The sequence below is a fragment of the Pyrgilauda ruficollis genome, unplaced genomic scaffold, assembly GCF_017590135.1.
Source record: "Pyrgilauda ruficollis isolate IOZ18807 unplaced genomic scaffold, ASM1759013v1 scaffold247, whole genome shotgun sequence".
In the NCBI taxonomy this organism is placed as follows: Eukaryota; Metazoa; Chordata; class Aves; order Passeriformes; family Passeridae; genus Pyrgilauda; species Pyrgilauda ruficollis.
In genome coordinates, this window is record NW_024523789.1 from 1,332 (window position 1) to 18,760 (window position 17,429).

The 17,429-nt window shown below is 43.8% G+C and overlaps 1 protein-coding gene across 2 annotated transcripts; it reads left to right on the forward strand.

Annotated features, from left to right (window-relative positions):
• Positions 1–860: 860 nt before the first annotated feature.
• NUCKS1 (nuclear casein kinase and cyclin dependent kinase substrate 1) lies at positions 861–16,195 on the forward strand. Of its 2 annotated transcripts, none has more exons than XM_041470480.1 (8): positions 861–1,175; positions 10,716–10,765; positions 11,883–11,988; positions 13,067–13,122; positions 13,403–13,555; positions 13,771–13,923; positions 14,760–14,909; positions 15,550–16,195. In XM_041470480.1, the coding sequence occupies exons 1-8, from the start codon at positions 1,159–1,161 to the stop codon at positions 15,747–15,749; spliced, it is 885 nt and encodes a 294-aa protein (XP_041326414.1). In that variant the 5' UTR covers positions 861–1,158; the 3' UTR covers positions 15,750–16,195. The 2 variants fall into 2 exon arrangements, with proteins under 2 accessions (XP_041326414.1, XP_041326415.1); XM_041470481.1 differs by having other exon boundaries at positions 14,763–14,909.
• The last annotated feature ends 1,234 nt before the right edge of the window (positions 16,196–17,429 follow it).

The window sequence follows — 17,429 nt, forward strand, 5'->3', positions numbered from 1 at the left end:
GAAAATGGTGCTGGTGAAAAAAAACCCCAAATTTTAATTTCTCCTATAAATCTGATAATATTTGTATCATTAAACCATCTTCTCACAGTTCCCAATGTATAAAAATAGGATTTAAATTCTATTTTCACTAAAATGGAGGGATGAACCTCCAAAGACCAAAATGCAGAGCAAAATAGAGAAGCTTCATTTTAATGATGTGGAAAAATCTTCATTTTTCCGTGGTTAAAGCATCCCCTTTTCTCACCCAAATGAGTCATTTTTGGGATTTCTGGCGAGTTTAAAGTGCAAAAAATTCCAAAATCTTCATTGGACTTTGCATGAATTGTGCATGTACTCAACTGCTGGCTCGCACAGGGAGAAGTGGCATCAGTGACATCAGTGCTGGTGTCAAAATCTGCCGCTGACACCGAATTTTTGCATTTTTTTATAATAAAAATTAATTACTCTAAACCCGCGCCCGGGGCCGCGTTTTCCCTCCAAAACCGCGCCGGGCCCGCGCGGCGAATCTGCGGCTCGGGCCTTGAGGCGCCGCAGCGCCTCGAGAAATTCTCGGAGAAACGGGAAAAAATTCCGGCGTGGCGGCGGTGACGGAGGGAGGCGGCGGGCGCGGCGGGAGGGGCGGGACGGGGCGCGGAGGAGCCGCGGCGGCACCGGGAACCCGTGGCGAATCTGCCGCCGGAGCTCCGCCGCGTGCGGGCCGCGCTGCCCGCCCTCCCCGCGGGGACAGTGGGCGGGCCCTGCGCGCCGTGATGGTTCGAACGAGCCAATGGGGCGCGGGCTCTCGCGGGCCCTAACCAATCGGCTGTCGAGGGGGGCGTGGCCGGCGGGGTCGGCGGCACCGCCCCCCCCGCTCGCATCCTCTCGGCGGGGCGAGCGCGACCATTTTGCGGGGGGGAGCGGCGGGAGCGGGACCGGCACCGACACCGGGACCGCCACAGGGCTCAGGGAGCGACAGCGGGATCGGCGCCGGGGCCGGCACCGGGGAGCGGCACCGGGGGCGGCGGCGGCGCCTGACGGGGGAGCGGCGGCTCCGCAGGCGCGGCCTGAGGCGCTGGGCCCAGCGCTCCCGCTCTCTCCGGGCGGCCTCAGCGGCCCCGGCGGCCTCAGCGTCCCCGTTTGCTCCGCGCCCGGCCCCGCGCGGCCCGCAGCGCCGGGAGGATGTCGCGGCCCGTCAGGTGAGTCCCGGCGGCGCCGCTCCCGCCGGGCCGGCCCCGCGCAGGGCAGGCCGCGCTCGGGGCAGGCCGTGCCGATTTCTCCTCTATTTCCCCTTGTTTCTCCCCGCTAACTCGGCCGGGCCACCGCCATCAACGCCGCGTTTCACGCCGCGCCGCTCAACCGGGCCCGGCGGGCCGCGGCGGGGCGGCCCCGCGGCCGCTGTCCCACATTTTGTAACGGGGGGAAAAAAGGGAATTTTTTTCGCCGCCGCCGCCGTGACCCAGTTGGCGCGGGGCGGGCGCCGCTCTCGCCGCGACCCGCGGCCCCCTCCGGGCGGCGGGGCCGGGCCGAGCACGCTGCCGGGGGAGGGGACGCGGTGCCATCCGGCGAGGGTCCGGGGCACGGGGGCTGTGCATGGGGAACCACGCGTAGGGGAGGAGCCGGCAGGAGCCGCCCCCTCGGTGCGAGCGGCGCCGCCGCACGCCCTGCTCCGCCCGCCCGGCCGGCCGCGGGCTGCGCGCTCCGGGCTCGCCTTGCCGCTGCTGTTTTCGCCGCTTTCTTTTCGTTTCCGAGCCTTTGGCGGCCGGGCTGTGCTGTGCCAGGTGGGGCTGGCCTTGGTGGTGGGTCGGGCGGGCTCGGTGGGGTGGGATGGAGCGTGGTGGCTTTGGGGAGGTGGTGCCCGAGGGAAGGGCTGGGGCTGTGTTCGCTGGGGGTGTTTGGGGAAGGATTTGGGATGTTTATTCTCCCAGAGGGTCACTGCTCTGGGTCCTCAGGGAATGGGCACAGCCGCAGAGCTGCGGGAGTGTTTGGACAGCTCTGCCAGGGATGCCCAGGGTGGGATTTTGGGGTGTCTGTGCAGGGCACTGGATGATCCTGGTGGATGCCCAGGGTGGGATTTTGGGGTGTCTGTGCAGGGCCAGGAGTGGCACTGGATGATCCTGGCGAGTCCATTCCAGCTCAGGATATTCTGTGATTCCCTTGGGTCTCAAAGCTTTGCCAAGGAGGTGGCAAAAGCGTGAACTTGTGATTTAAGGTGTCTTTATGGCAAAGGTGTGAGGTTTCCCACGGTGTTCTTGTAATGCTTTGGAATTTCTTCATTCTCAAGTGACTGGCTGGAGTTTCATCCCAGTTGGAGTTTTATTCCCAGTGAGCCTGGGCTGGGCTGTGGATGTTGAGTATTTTAGCTAATGTAACTAATAGGCACAAATTAATTGTGACAATGATGCATGTATGCATTTAGAGGTGACAGCATTTGGATTTAAGTAACATCTCTCATAATGCAGAATTTAAAATAGAAATGGAACCCCGGACTGCTTTGCTGAGTGTGGGAGTGGCTCAGTGCTGGGTGAGCTGCCCAAATTAGTGGTGATGTGACTCTGCTGCCTGAGGGGACACTTCAGTGTTAGAGATTTCCTCCAGGTCAGGAAGGGCTGCTGTCTTGAAAAGCAGAGACTCTGAGCTTGCTGGAATTAAGTATTTTTGCGAGAGTTTAAAAAAAAAAAAATTAAAATAAAACACCTCTGTCCAGTCCTGGAATGTTGTGAGAGGTCTGCCTGCTGTCAGCCTCTGCTGAAAATGAAGCACCAAAGTCCAGCAGGTTGTTAGGAGCACAAAACCTCCTGGCACGGGGCAGGGTAGATGCAGCAGTCCCTTATCTCCCTGGGTTTAATAGCCCTTCCAGGGGAAAAAAGGTAAATATTCGGTGCCTGCTACGTTATATTGCTCTGCTAGCTAGAAAACCCTGCCTACAGATTTCAATCCATTCATAAATTAATGCTGGAATGAAGTTTTGTCTGCCTGTCTTTGCTGGTTTTTGGTGAAATGGAAGCCTGGTGAAAGGTTCTTCATCAGAGATGTCGTGGTGGGAGAGTTTTCCTCCTGTCAGTGTTCTTTGAATTAACTGCTGTTGTCTGCTGGTTTCTGGTGAATATGTGTGCACCTAAAGCAGTGAACTTCATCAAATCCATCCCATATCCCAAGTTTTTACTCCACTTGTTGAGAAAATTGACCTGAGGGTGAGTCTGGCTGTTAATGTCAGTTATTTAAAATTAAGTAGTAATAAAGTGCTGGTATTTACAGGCTCCATGTGGCTGGCACTGAGAGCCAGGTACTTCTGCACAATTCCATTTCTCCTGGGTGGATAATGATGGGGTTTTCAGTGTTCTTAGAAAAAGGCAAGGAGTAAAAACTAAAGGAACCTGAAATTACTGAACTTCTGCATCTCTTGTGTAACTCTGCTGAAGTTTTGCAAAGAGAGCTGGGGTTGCTTCTAGAGATAAAACGAAATTTAATACTTGAAGCCACTATTTTTTATACATACAGCATCAATTAATGTGTTTAAAGTCAGAGTTCTGACTTCTGGTGCAGCTTTTCTTCTGCTTTTTCTCACTGGTCACTTTTACTTGCTTGTCTTCTGCAAGCTTTGTAAATTGAGCTGTTGTGGGCAGGGCTGGGAATCCCAGGGGCTTTTTGGTCATTCATTTTAAGCTTAAAGCCAGTTGTGAATTTATCTCAGTGCTTCAAGGCTTTACATCTTTCCTTTTTCTGGATTTGAATCCCAGCCTGCTGTTGGCACTGCAGTGGAAGGGTGAAATTTTACTTTACTATTAAATGTAACTTGTTGCCAGTGTTGGCACTGGGCAATGTAAAGTAGAAATAATTGTGATTGTGGAAAAGTTTCTGTGGGATTGCAGGCAAGCAGCAGTTCCTTGGGGATTGGCACTTAATAAAATTGAGTGATGCTGTGTGGTCCAGAGATTGATGAAGAAAAAGGTGATTCTTTCTCTCTTTCAGTCTGAGGAGAAACAGAAAGGTGGTGGAGGTACAAGGAAATTCAGAATACCAGGGTGGGGGAGTGAGCTGGGTGTTTGGGTTTGGTTCCTCTCCTTGTCTGCATCATTTCTGTAAAATCTCAATTCTAGTTAAAATCAAATAGAGAAAGAGCACAAGACTGCTTTAATTATTGCTGCAGAAATCATTGAATTGTTTTGTGAACCCTGAAAATCCTGCAGAAGCTGAAGTGGGCAGTCAGGCCAGACCCAGATCTGAGCTCTGTAGTGGGACCCTCTCAGTGGTGAGTCCTGAGTCCAATTTTTACCCAGATTAACCCCAGAGTGACCTGGTTTGGGTCCCTGCCTGTCACCAGGTGCCCTGTGCCACCTTCTGGTGGTGATTTTAAATCAGTGTTCATGGAAAGCCCAAATCCAGAACTGCAGATTTGCTTTGCACTGCTCTGAAAATCCCTGCAGGAAACACTTCTGGCTGGAATTTGTGTTTTCTTTGTATAAAAAAATCTACCAAAAAGTGCTTTTAGTGGCAATATTTGTGATGATATTGGTCTCACCTTTACCTGGAAGTGAAACCTGACTGCTGAGCCAGCCCTGAGGGTCAGGAGGGGCTGGAGCTTTGTTCAGAAATGCTGAGGGTTTTTGGTTACATTGCTTAAATCAAGGTTGTGCTGAAAAAAAACACACAAAAACCTCAATAACCATCGAATCTCCTTGCCTTTGCTCTGTTGGATTGAGGGTGGGTGGTTGGATTTGACCTAAACATTCTCTTCAGTGCCTGGATTTTTGAAGACTCCTTTCAGCATTGCTTTGCAGGATTGCATGTTGTGGGAGTTTTTTAAAATGTGGGTTTTAATATCTATACAAATATCTGGGAATCTGCATTCCCTTAAAAAAAACCCAAAACTTTCTATCTGATTGTAGGGCTGTGCTGATGTTGATTTAAAAGCTGAGGGTTTAAGGACTGAACTGAAGATGTGATGTGAAGATAACATTTTTTTCTCAGTTTTATGGGCATTTAGTGATCCTTTGACATGTTGATGTTGCATTTAATCTGTGCATTCTCTTAAAAAAACCCAAAATTTTTCTATCTGATTGTAGGGCTGTGCTGATGTTGATTTAAAAACTGAAGGTTTAGGGACTAAATTGAAGATGAGGTATGAGGATGACATTTTTTTTTACAGTTTAATGGGCATTTAGTGATCCTTTGACACGTTGATGTTGCTTTCCATAATTCCAAAATTGCACTTTGGCAGGCATCAAGTGCAGGTTGCAAAAATTTCTGTGCATTTCTGAGCTGTAGTTAAATTACTGGAGAATTACTTCACTGAGTGCTTCCTTCCTACATGTTGATGAGCTCCTGTTTATTCCAAAAACATTGCACTGCCAGCTGTTATTAAAAACTTACCTGTGAACTTTTTTACATGCACACTTTGTGTTAATGTGAGTCAGCAAGGAAGTTACCTTCAAATTTAATTGATATTTCAAACCACACTGATCAGTGCCCATCCCCTTTAAATTTATATTTTAAACCACACTGATCAGTGCCCATCCCCTTTAAATTTATATTTTAAACCACTCTGAACAATGCCCATCCTATTTAAATTTTAAACCACACTGATCAGTGCCCATCCCCTTTACATTTATATTTCTATTTTAACCCCCCCTGAACAATGCCCATCCCCTTCAAATTTCAATTTCTATTTAACCCCCCCTGAACAATGTCCACCCCGTTTAAATTTCAATTTCCATTTCAGACCACCCTGAACAGTGCCCATCCCAGTCTCTTATGCTCAGCCTGAGTGGATTTAACAGAGTTTCTTTTTCTCTTTGCTTAGACATGAGAGAGGCTCTCAGTGCCTCCTTTTCCCACTGATCTTCCCCAGGGTTTTTATCACCTTGCTGTAGTAAACACTGCAGGCTCTGTGCAGCTATTACTGCAGAATAATGAAATAAATAACTAATAAAATCAAATCAAATCGAACCTGGCTGGGCTAAAAGAGGTGAAAGATGAGTTTGGAGTCAGGGCAGGAGCTGCTTGGTTCTTTCTGAGCTTCTCTGGTGCTGTTGAAGATTTATTTGCAGCTTTTTATCTTCAGTGATATCAGTGCAGAGATTGCTCCTTTGCTCCACCCTGCGAGATAAGATAATGCAAGGAGTCAGCTTCACTTTTGGTTTCTTCTGAAACATTGATTTTTAAGTTATTTTTTAAAATAAAAATATCACTTTCTGCAAGGAATCAGCTTCACTTTTGGTTTCTTCTGAAATAATTTTTTTTTAATACAAAATTTTGCTTTTTTCACCCTGTTTATGCTTTCAGATGAAAAACCCCCAACACTTGATACATAAAATCAGACTTCTTATTTAATAACTGAATTATTCTTCTGATGCTTATAGGAATAAAATTCATCTTTTCACTTTTGGTATCTTCTGAAACAATTATTTTTAATTTTTTTTAATACAAATATCACTTTCTGCAAGGAAACAGCTTCACTTTTGGTTTCTTCTGAAACAGTGATTTTTAATTTTTTTTTTTTTAAATACAAATCTCACTTTCTGATGGTGCTGGGGAAGGGATGTTTTTGGTAAAGGCTCTTTGCCACAGCTACAATTCCTGTAAATGCTGCCACTGTCACTTTCCCAGCACCTGATTTAATGTGTCTCTGAAGGAAGCAAGGTGGAAAAACTGCCTTTTCCATCTTTAGTAGCTCAGTGATGCCTAAAGTGTTGTTTATTTGTGGAAATTCTGCTTTTTTATGCTTTTACATGAAAAAAAAAAACAATACTTGATACATCAAATCAGATTTCTTATTCAATAACTTAATTATTCCTCTGATGCTTATCAGGATAAAATTCATCAGATGCAACCTTCAGGAAGGCTCCTTGTTGGAATAGGAGGAAATCAAAAATTGCCAATAATTGGGTCCCTAAATTGGAATTTTACCACGCTCAGCCTGAGGGAGTGACCAGTGCCCACTGCTGTTGGACTGTGTTCCTCTCCAAAGCTTGGGTGGGCTTCAACCTGTACAAATCTTGTCTTCATTTGTCTTTTTTTGGTATTTTTGGGGTGTTTTTTAAGAGATTAATTTGATTTTTTTGGGTTTTTAAGAGGTTTGGGTTGAAATAAAACCAGTTTTGTTCCTTCATCCTTCTGTAAGCCATGAGTTAGAGGTGCTTGTACAGGAGAGAAAATTAAATTTTATTTACCTGTACAAATCTTGTCTTCCTTTCATTTGTCTTTTTTTTGGTATTTTTGGGGTGCTTTTCAAGAGATTAGTTTAATTTTTTTGTTTTTTTAAGAGGTTTGGGTTGAAATAAAACCAGTTTTGCTCCTTCATCCTTCTGTAAGCCATCAGTTAGAGATGCTCAGGAAAACAACTTAAACTTGATTTGCTCCTTTGCTCCACCCTGCGAGATAAGATAATGCAAGGAGTCAGCTTCACTTTTGGTTTCTTCTGAAACATTGATTTTTAAGTTATTTTTTAAAATAAAAATATCACTTTCTGCAAGGAATCAGCTTCACTTTTGGTTTCTTCTGAAATAATTTTTTTTTAATACAAAATTTTGCTTTTTTCACCCTGTTTATGCTTTCACACGAAAAACCCCCAACACTTGATACATAAAATCAACTTCTTATTTAATAACTGAATTATTCTTCTGATGCTTATAGGAATAAAATTCATCTTTTCACTTTTGGTATCTTCTGAAACAATTATTTTTAATTTTTTTTTAATACAAATATCACTTTCTGCAAGGAAACAGCTTCACTTTTGGTTTCTTCTGAAACGTGATTTTTAATTTTTTTTTTTTTTTAAATACAAATCTCACTTTCTGATGGTGCTGGGGAAGGGATGTTTTTGGTAAAGGCTCTTTGCCACAGCTACAATTCCTGTAAATGCTGCCACTGTCACTTTCCCAGCACCTGATTTAATGTGTCTCCAAAGGAAGCAAGGTGGAAAAATTGCCTTTTCCATCTTTAGTAGCTCAGTGATGCCTAAAAGTGTTGTTTATTTGTGGAAATTCTGCTTTTTTATGCTTTCACATGAAAAAAAAACAATACTTGATACATCAAATCAGATTTCTTATTCAATAACTTAATTATTCTTCTGATGCTTATCAGGATAAAATTCATCAGATGCAACCTTCAGGAAGGCTCCTTGTTGGAATAGGAGGAAATCAAAAATTGCCAATAATTGGGTCCCTAAATTGGAATTTTACCACGCTCAGCCTGAGGGAGTGACCAGTGCCCACTGCTGTTGGACTGTGTTCCTCTCCAAAGCTTGGGTGGGCTTCAACCTGTACAAATCTTGTCTTCATTTGTCTTTTTTGGTATTTTTGGGGTGTTTTTTAAGAGATTAATTTGATTTTTTGGGTTTTTAAGAGGTTTGGGTTGAAATAAAACCAGTTTTGTTCCTTCATCCTTCTGTAAGCCATGAGTTAGAGGTGCTTGTACAGGAGAGAAAATGAAATTTTATTTACCTGTACAAATCTTGTCTTCCTTTCATTTGTCTATTTTTTTGTATTTTTGGGGTGCTTTTCAAGAGATTAGTTTAATTTTTTTGTTTTTTTAAGAGGTTTGGGTTGAAATAAAACCAGTTTTGCTCCTTCATCCTTCTGTAAGCCATGAGTTCAAGGTGCTCAGGAGGACAAACTTGATTTACCTGTACAAATCTTGCCTTCCTTTCATTTGGTATTTTTGGGATGTTTTTGAGGGATGGGTTTCATTTTTTGGTTTTTAAATTTCTTTAAGAGATTTGGGTTGAAATAAAACCAATTTTACTCCTTCATCCTTCTGTAAGCCATCAGTTAGAGATGCTCAGGAAAACAACTTAAACTTGATTTTAGATGGATCAGCCCTGCTGCCTTTGGGGTGTCTTTGAACTGACCAGGTTTATCAGCAATTAGTGATAATTAATTAATTGACAGTGAATGGAGCTCAGTGTGCTGAGGCCTGGAGAAGGGAAGGAGGAGGAGGAGGAGGATGAGGAAGGATCCTTGTGCTGGGTGCAGCTTCCAGCTGAAGAACTGAGCTCACGTGGTGATTGCTGCAAAATCCCATTTATCCTTGGCTTTGGGCCAGCAGGGCTGGAAAAAGGGACTCTGGGAATCTCTGTGTTCCCAGCCCCTGTCAGCCCTTCCAGGACGTGTGTGGAGTCTGACTTGGAGGAATTATCAGCTGAAATTTCGTTGATTTTGTTTAATTTTATCGGCTGCTTTGGTCGCTGTTTTATAGGGAAGTTATCTTGTCAATAAAACAGCTGGGATTTGATATCAATTGAAGAGCTGGGATTTGATACTTTATCAATAAAACAGCTGGGAATTGATATCTTATCAATAAAAGAGCTGGGAGTTGATACTTTATCAATAAAACAGCTGGGAATTGATATCTTATCAATAAAAGAGCTGGGAGTTGATACTTTATCAATAAAACAGCTGGGAATTGATATCTTATCAATAAAAGAGCTGGGAGTTGATACTTTATCAATAAAACAGCTGGGAATTGATATCTTATCAATAAAAGAGCTGGGAGTTGATACTTTATCAATAAAACAGCTGGGAATTGATATCTTATCAATAAAAGAGCTGGGAGTTGATACTTTATCAATAAAACAGAAGGATCCTTGTGCTGGGTGCAGCTTCCAGCTGAAGAACTGAGCTCACGTGGTGATTGCTGCAAAATCCCATTTATCCTTGGCTTTGGGCCAGCAGGGCTGGAAAAAGGGACTCTGGGAATCTCTGTGTTCCCAGCCCCTGTCAGCCCTTCCAGGACGTGTGTGGAGTCTGACTTGGAGGAATTATCAGCTGAAATTTCGTTGATTTTGTTTAATTTTATTGGCTGCCTTGGTTTCCTTTGGTCGCTGTTTTATAGGGAAGTTATCTTGTCAATAAAACAGCTGGGGTTTGATACTTTATCAATAAAACAGCTGGGAATTGATATCAATAAAAGAGCTGGGATTTGATACTTTATCAATAAAACAGCTGGGAATTGATATCTTATCAATAAAAGAGCTGGGAGTTGATACTTTATCAATAAAACACTTGGGATTTGATATCTTGTCAATAAAACAGCTGGGATTTGATATTTTATCAATAAAGCAGCTGGGATTTGATACTTTATCAATAAAACACCTGGGATTTGATACCTTCTCCATAAAACAGCTGGGCTTTGATACCTTGTCAATAAAAAGAGTTGGGATTTGATATATTCTCCATAAAGCAGCTGGGATTTGATATCTTCTCCATAAAGCAGCTGGGATTTGATGGACAAGGTGCTGATAAAATCACCAACGATTCCATTTTGGAGCTTGCAGTAAGTTCAAGAGGCAGATTTGATTTTGTTGACTCCCAGACCGGTGTAACTCATTCAGAAAGCTCCTGGAAACCCCAGTGAGCTGCAAGTGCTTTCAGAACAGGGATCACGTGGGAAAATAAAAATTGGGGGAGAAGGTGTGAGGAGCAGAAATTCCAAAAGGAGCAGTCTGGAAATGTTTGATTCATAATCTTTGTGTATTTATAAAAACAGCGTTCACATTCTGAGACTGCAATCCAGATTATTGTAAAATCTCCTCAGGAAAATGCTATTTATGCTTTAATGTACTTTGTGTTCACTCCTGACTGCAGAGGTGGAGGTGGCTGAATTATCCAAGTTTTCTTGAGATGTTTTTGAGCTACAAATGCAGCACTGGAAATGAGGATGTGGCACTTTGTGTTCCTTAAAGCTTTAGTAGCCCTGAAGGGATGAATTCCTAATTTTTTTCTCCTGCTTTTTAACAGGAACAGGAAGGTGGTGGATTACTCCCAGTTTCAGGAATCAGATGATGCTGGTAAATGACTTTTTTTTTCCTTCATCTCCTTGTTCTTGCCATGCATATTAATTGTTCTGCTTCTAATCACATCTTCAACTCCAGTTCCAAGGAGTTTCTGTTCTTCACAGCCTGAACTGTTAATAAGTATTTGAAAATATAATCATTCTCATATGTTTTGTATTAAACAAACAATGGTGATAGAAATCTTATTATTTAATGCTGGTATTGTTGTAGTGCCTGGAGGCTGTTGGCAGCAATTCCTTCCTTGCTCTATGTTATGTTCTGGGGCAGAGGCTCCTTGATGCCACTTTTTTCCACAGGAAAAGATGTTTTCCATTTATTTTATGGCTCCAGTTGAGCCCACATTATCAGGCATTTGGGGGGGATTGCAGCTAAAAAAATATCATTTGTGTGAATTAACAAAATATTGCTGGATCACATTTGGTAAAAATGTAATGTCTGAATTAAAGTTCTGGATCCCATTTCTAAAATAATATCATCAAAATATTGCTGGATCACATTTGGAAATAATGTGATCTCTGAATTAAAATTCTGGATCCCATTTCTAAAATAATGTCATCTGTGTGAATTAACAGAAAATTTCTGGACTCTTCTGAGTTCTTGGAAAATAAACTCAATGCTAAGGTTGCACTGATAATTAAAATGAGACAAATATGCATCATTCTTAATTACAGAGGTTTTATTCATTAAATAAGGTATTGTGTAAGAGTTGTGAGGAGTTCTGCTGTGAGCTCCATGACATCCTTTATCCATCCCAGGACAGTAAACAGTGTGTGCTGTTAGAATCGTGCAGAAATCCATGTGGGTGTTAATTTTTAATGGATTTATAAAATAACTAAATACAAAATGAATCCTGGGTCCTCTTGTGAGGTTTGTTTGTGTTTCCCTGGGTGAGACTTGACTGTACAGAGCATTTTCACGGTGCTGTTGGCAGAAGAAAAGCTCAAATCAGTGATTTAAACCAGGACTTTGCTTCCACCAAAGTTTATTGAAGCTTTATGAAGTTTTTCTTTTTGATGTGCATGAAATGCTCAGTTGGAGTTGTGGCTGAGGAGAGCAGTTTGCTGGCATGAGTTTGACCCCAGCCCATTTTGTGCTGTCCTGTCCTGTCCAGATGATGATTATGGAAGAGATTCAGGTCCCCCATCCAAGAAAATCCGCTCGTCTCCCCGAGAGGCTAAAAACAAGAGGAGATCTGGGAAGAATTCTCAGGAGGACAGGTAAGAAAAGCAGCTTTGCATCTCTTGGCAACATTTCCCAGAGCTTTGTCCTGTGTGTGGGGAGCAGCATCTTCCATGGGGAGTGGAATTGCAGTGAGATTGGAGCTCAGTCAGGGCTGAGACACTGAGGTGAGGCAGAAATCACGTGTGAAACTGTCAGCAGTGCTCCAGCACTCCAGAGGCAGCTGGAGTGCCAGGGAAAGGGATTTGGGCACAAAGATTGGCAGCTGCTGCATCCTCAGGTGAGGCAGGGCAAGGTGCCCCGTGTTCTGCAGCCTCAGGGCATCCCTGTGGTGCCAGGGATGGGTGGCACTGAGGACAGGGGGCATCTGGAAGTTTTGTGGCTCTTTGTTCCTCATTTTGGGTAATCTGTAAACACACAGCTTGGTTTGGGAGCTGAGTTTCTCCAGCAGCCTCAGTGCTGCCCTACTGAAAAGTGAAATTTTCCTGTAGAATTTCCATTTTGCAGTCCCCCAATGATTGCCACGAGACCTTTGAAATAATTTTTTTTGGTTTTTATGACAGAGCTCAGCTTCAGGGATGCTGGTTCTGAAGGTTCTTGAGGTTCTGCCAGCTGGTTCTTGTTCTAGCACCCCAAGATGTCTTTTATTTTCCAAATGATCAAATCATTTGAGAAAGCTTAGACGAGACATGTGCCAGTAAATGCAAGATGCACAGAATGGAATCTGAATAATGACATAAAAACATGTGCTGACTTAAAATCTCTTCAGGATAAACCTTTATTTCATGTATAGACTGCATATAAACCATCAGAGTTGTGACTGAACTGGAAGCCATGTGGATTGTGGGTTGCTTTGGGAGTGAAGTGCATGGTTCACCTCAGTCTGGTTATTTCCTGCCTGGTTTAAGTTTTTCTGGCATTCACACTTTGAACTTTATCTTCCCAACTATGATAACTCCACAGATAGCTGAGTAAATCCTGAAGTATGTCCAGGAAAAGTGAAAATTCTCATCCTGGACACCAGTTTGCTCTTTAAAAGTTGTTACTTTCCACACAAGAGTGACTGAAGTCAAAGTTGAGACAAGGACTCTCACTTTATCCTCCTCTCATTTGCAGTGAGGATTCAGAAGACAAAGATGTGAAGACTAAGAAAGATGATTCACACTCAGCAGGTATTCATTGTACTGATTGTGTATCTTTAAATCATATCTGTTGACACCTGTGAGAGTTGCAGGAGTAGGATTTGAGACAGAAATTAAATTATTCTGATTTATTTAAAGTCATATGTTGCCTCTGCTGCTGTTACTTCCCTGGTTTGATAATGGGTTTTTTTGTGTAATGTGATGATCCTATAAAATTTGTCTTCAGAAGTGGATAGATGTGTTGGTCCCTTCCCTGCAGCTTTTATCCAGAATGATCCAAAATCTTCATCTTGGTGCCTTTTCCTTGCAGATGAAGATTTTGGCAGTGAAGACGATGACGTAGGAGCTGACGATGGCAAAGCCGACAGCGACTACGAGAGCTCTCAAAAAAGCAAAAAAGGAAAGAAAGCTAAACCAGACAAGAATAAGAGAGCAGCCTCCAAATCCAGGAAAAGGCCTGCAGGTAAAAAGAAAAATAAAAAGAAAAAAGTAGTTATTTTGCAGAGGATCTTGGTTGGGTGAGTAAGGAAGGTGTTGATGAGGTTGAATTGTCCCCGCAGTAACTCAGCGAGTGTTTTAACCCCTGATAAATGCCCTGCCCCTGTTTTGCCCACGTGCTGCCTCGTGGCAGGAGCTCTCTGCTCTGTGCTCAGCACAGTTTGGGGCCTTTTTCTGCAGAGGACAGCGAGGATGAGAAGGAAGATCACAAAAATGTTCGTCAGCAGCGGCAGGCGGCGTCCAAAGCAGCCTCCAAACAGCGGGAGATGCTCATGGATGATGTGGGGAGTGAGGAGGAGGAGCAGGAGGATGATGAGGCACAGTTCCAGGAGAGTGAGTAAATGGGATTGGAAAAAGGGACAGCAAAAAAACCACAGTTTGCTTTTTGGCTGGGACACAGGATGGAAATTGTGCTCCTGAATAACTTCATTTTCACTGTGTGTCTGTCCAGGTTGGGTTTTCTCAGCTGGAATTTGTGCTCCAAGTTTGCAGCAAAGGTGTCTCTGTGTGTGTGTGTCCCACAAAATTTGTCTTCACAAGTGGGTAGATCTGTTGATCCCTTCCCTGCAGGTTTTATCCAGAATGAGATTTAAGTCATCAAGTACTTAAATTATATAAATGTGGCTGTGGCAACTTCCTGTAACTTGAAAATTGGAATCTGTCATGGATTTGCACCACTTACTGTTCCTGCATGCTTGGTTGGTCATGTACAGGGGGAGATGAGCCAGTGCTTCAAAACTGATTTGGAGTTTTTGCAGTCAAAAGTTTTTAAGCTTCAATGACAGATTTTAGGAAAGCCTTTAATAACTGAAGAGTTCACTCAGTGAATCTTGAAGAATCTGTGAGACAAGAGACTTTACCTTGGTGCCTTTTCCTTGCAGATAAAGATGTTTCTTTCCCCCCGAGGTGTGAGTGTGTGTTTTCCAGAGATCTATTTCTTTGTAAGCAGCCCTCCAGGATAATTGTAAACTTCTCAATGCTTTTTGCTGCTTTTTGCTGTCCCTGTGGCATTGCTGATGTAAGAACCCAGTCAGATTTTAGCACAGCAGATTAATGGAAGCCCACAAGGTCTCAGAGTCTGTGTCCACAATTTCACTGGCAGATCTCAGCTCTATCTTTTCCTTCCTTTTTTTTTTTCCCAAAAAATTGAAATTTCCTTATGCTTCCAGCAGATTCAGGAAGTGATGAAGACTTCCTCATGGAAGATGATGATGACAGTGACTATGGCAGTTCAAAAAAGAAAAATAAGAAGGTCTCCAAGAAATCCAAGCCAGAGAGGAAAGAAAAGAAAATGCCCAAGCCCAGGCTAAAGGCTACAGGTGAGTCTGTGCAAGGAAAGTTTCTCAGTTTAAAACCCAGATTTTCTTTTTGCTGCAGAGTCTTGTTTTTGAAGTCTTGGAGTCACAGATAATCCACAAAAATGTTGGAAGGGCCCAAGTGCCATGATTTAAAGCAGCGATGTGGAATAATGAGTTGGCTTTAATTCTTCCTTTAGGGGTTGATTTGGGATCTGTGTCTTGGTGGTAAAAACTCATGGTATTGAAAACATTCTCTGCTGAGGTGCTGCATTCTGATTTTCTGTGTCTCACAGCCAAATAATACCAATTTATGGCTCTGTTTGGGACTTTGGGATGTTGTCAGGGTGGGGACGTGTGAACCAGAGGGAAACTGGATGCATTTCTGCAGAAATTTCAAATGATAACAGCAATGCATGCTCTGCTTTGAGAAGAGCTGTGTCCATTTATGATGTCACATCCAGCAATCAGCCAGCACCTGCAATTAACCAGCTTTTAAATCTCATTAGATTGCTCTTCACTTCAGCTTTGCTAATTGGGAGTGCTAAAAACACTGTGGGTATGGTCAGGCTGCTGCTGGATGACTTTGAAATCCCATTTATTGGGAGTTTTTCTGCCTTTGCTGCTGCTGCTGCTGAGTTTTACAAGGTTTTTCTTTTTCCAGTGACCCCCAGCCCAGTGAAAGGCAAAGGGAAGGCAGGTCGCCCCACAGCTTCCAAGGCAACAAAAGAAAAGACCCCATCCCCCAAAGAAGAGGATGAAGAGCCTGAAAGTCCCCCAGAAAAGAAAAAATCAGCCAGCCCTCCACCAGAAAAGTCAGGGGATGAGGGATCTGAAGATGAAGCACCCTCTGGTGAAGATTAAAATGGCAGTTGAGGAAAATCTTTGTTTAAAAAAAAAAAGAGGAAAAAAAAAAGAAAAAGGAAAAGAAAACAATACTTAGGGGTAGAACACGGTTTTGGCTGTGGCTTGACTCATGGGCTTTGAATGCTGTCTTTACTTTCAGCTGTTTAATACAGTGTATTCTTTTTTAATAAGAGGAAACCCTTCTACAGTAATATTTTGAAGTCAATGTTCTCTGTTGGCCATTCCGTTCTCCCTCCCCTGCCAAATCTGAAAAGCCATTTGAGACAAATTAACAGACCATTCAATGTTTTATTTTTTTTTTTCAAGGGATACTGCAGTTGTGAAGCAATAAGGTTTGAGACTGATCTGTGGAAACCATACTTACAAATCCTTAAGTAGAATAGATTTTTCCCAGTGCTGGTAAGAGCTGTTTAAAACTATTATTCTGTAATTGGAATATATGGGAAAAAAAATAATGAACCTCTGCTTTAACAGACTTTGAGACGAGTTCGCTCTCAGCAAAAATGTAGTTGATCTAATTCCAGTGGAGGAGGATGGAACATGGGGAGGAATCCTGTGTTTCTTGGATTCAGGCACGTTTTTCATGGAAAGCAATCAAGAAACTCGGAGATGCTTCAGTGTCTTTGATTTAGAAAAGACCCTTCAGTCAGGATGGGAGATCTTTTGTCTCTGCTGGATAGAAAACTGTTCTGCTGTAGGCAAATTGCAGCCCATTCCAGAGAAATTCAGATATTCAACCTACAGCCTTCCCATATCCACTCACCCTTCTTTTGTTCCTTCTGTAGAGGGGCAGAACAGGGAAGAGAAATTGCAAAATCATTTTTAAAACTGCTTCCCATTGGGTATTGTGGAAAATCTTTTTATTATAGATTTTCCCAAGGAAGAAAAGAAAACCAAACAAATGAACAGATAATGTAAAATGAGATTCTTCAGCTTTTGGGGTGAGGGATGTCCTTTTGTGGGTGTGAGCAGAGGCTTGCTGTAGTGCTCTGGTCACTTGAGGTCCCGTGAGTCAGCCCTGAGTGTTTCCCTCCCTGCTGCTGCCCTCAGCAGAGCTCCAGGGATCCCTGGCACAGGGGGCACTTCCCTGTGCCCACCCTGCTCCCTGGGGGATCAGCTCCCCTTATACCTGTGGGATCTGTGGGATCAGCTCCCATTCTGCCTGTAGGATCAGCTCCTCACCCTGCCTGTGGGGTCAGCTGCCCTTCTGCCTGCAGGATCAGCTCCCCATGCTTCCTGTAGGATCAGCTCCCCACCCCTCCTGTAGGATCTGTGGGATCAGCTCCTCACTGTTCCTGTGGGGTCTGAGGGATCTGTGGGATCAGCTCCTCACTGTTCCTGTGGGGTCTGTAGGATCTGTGGGATCAGCTCCTCACTCTTCCTGTGGGGTCTGAGGGACAGACAGATCTGTTCCCCTCCTGCCTGTGGGTTCTGCTCCCATCCTGCCTGTGGGGTTTTCTCCTCACCCCTGTCTGTGGGATCTGCTCCCACCCTGCTTCTGGGATCTGTGGGATCAGCTCTCCCCAAGTTCCTGTGGGATCAGCTCCCCAGGTTCCTGTGGGGTCAGCTCCCCTCTCCCTGTGGGATCTGTGGGATCAGCTCTCCCCTGTTCCTGTGGGGTCAGCTCCCCAGGTTCCTGTGGGATCAGCTCCCCAGATTCCTGTGGAATCTGTGGGA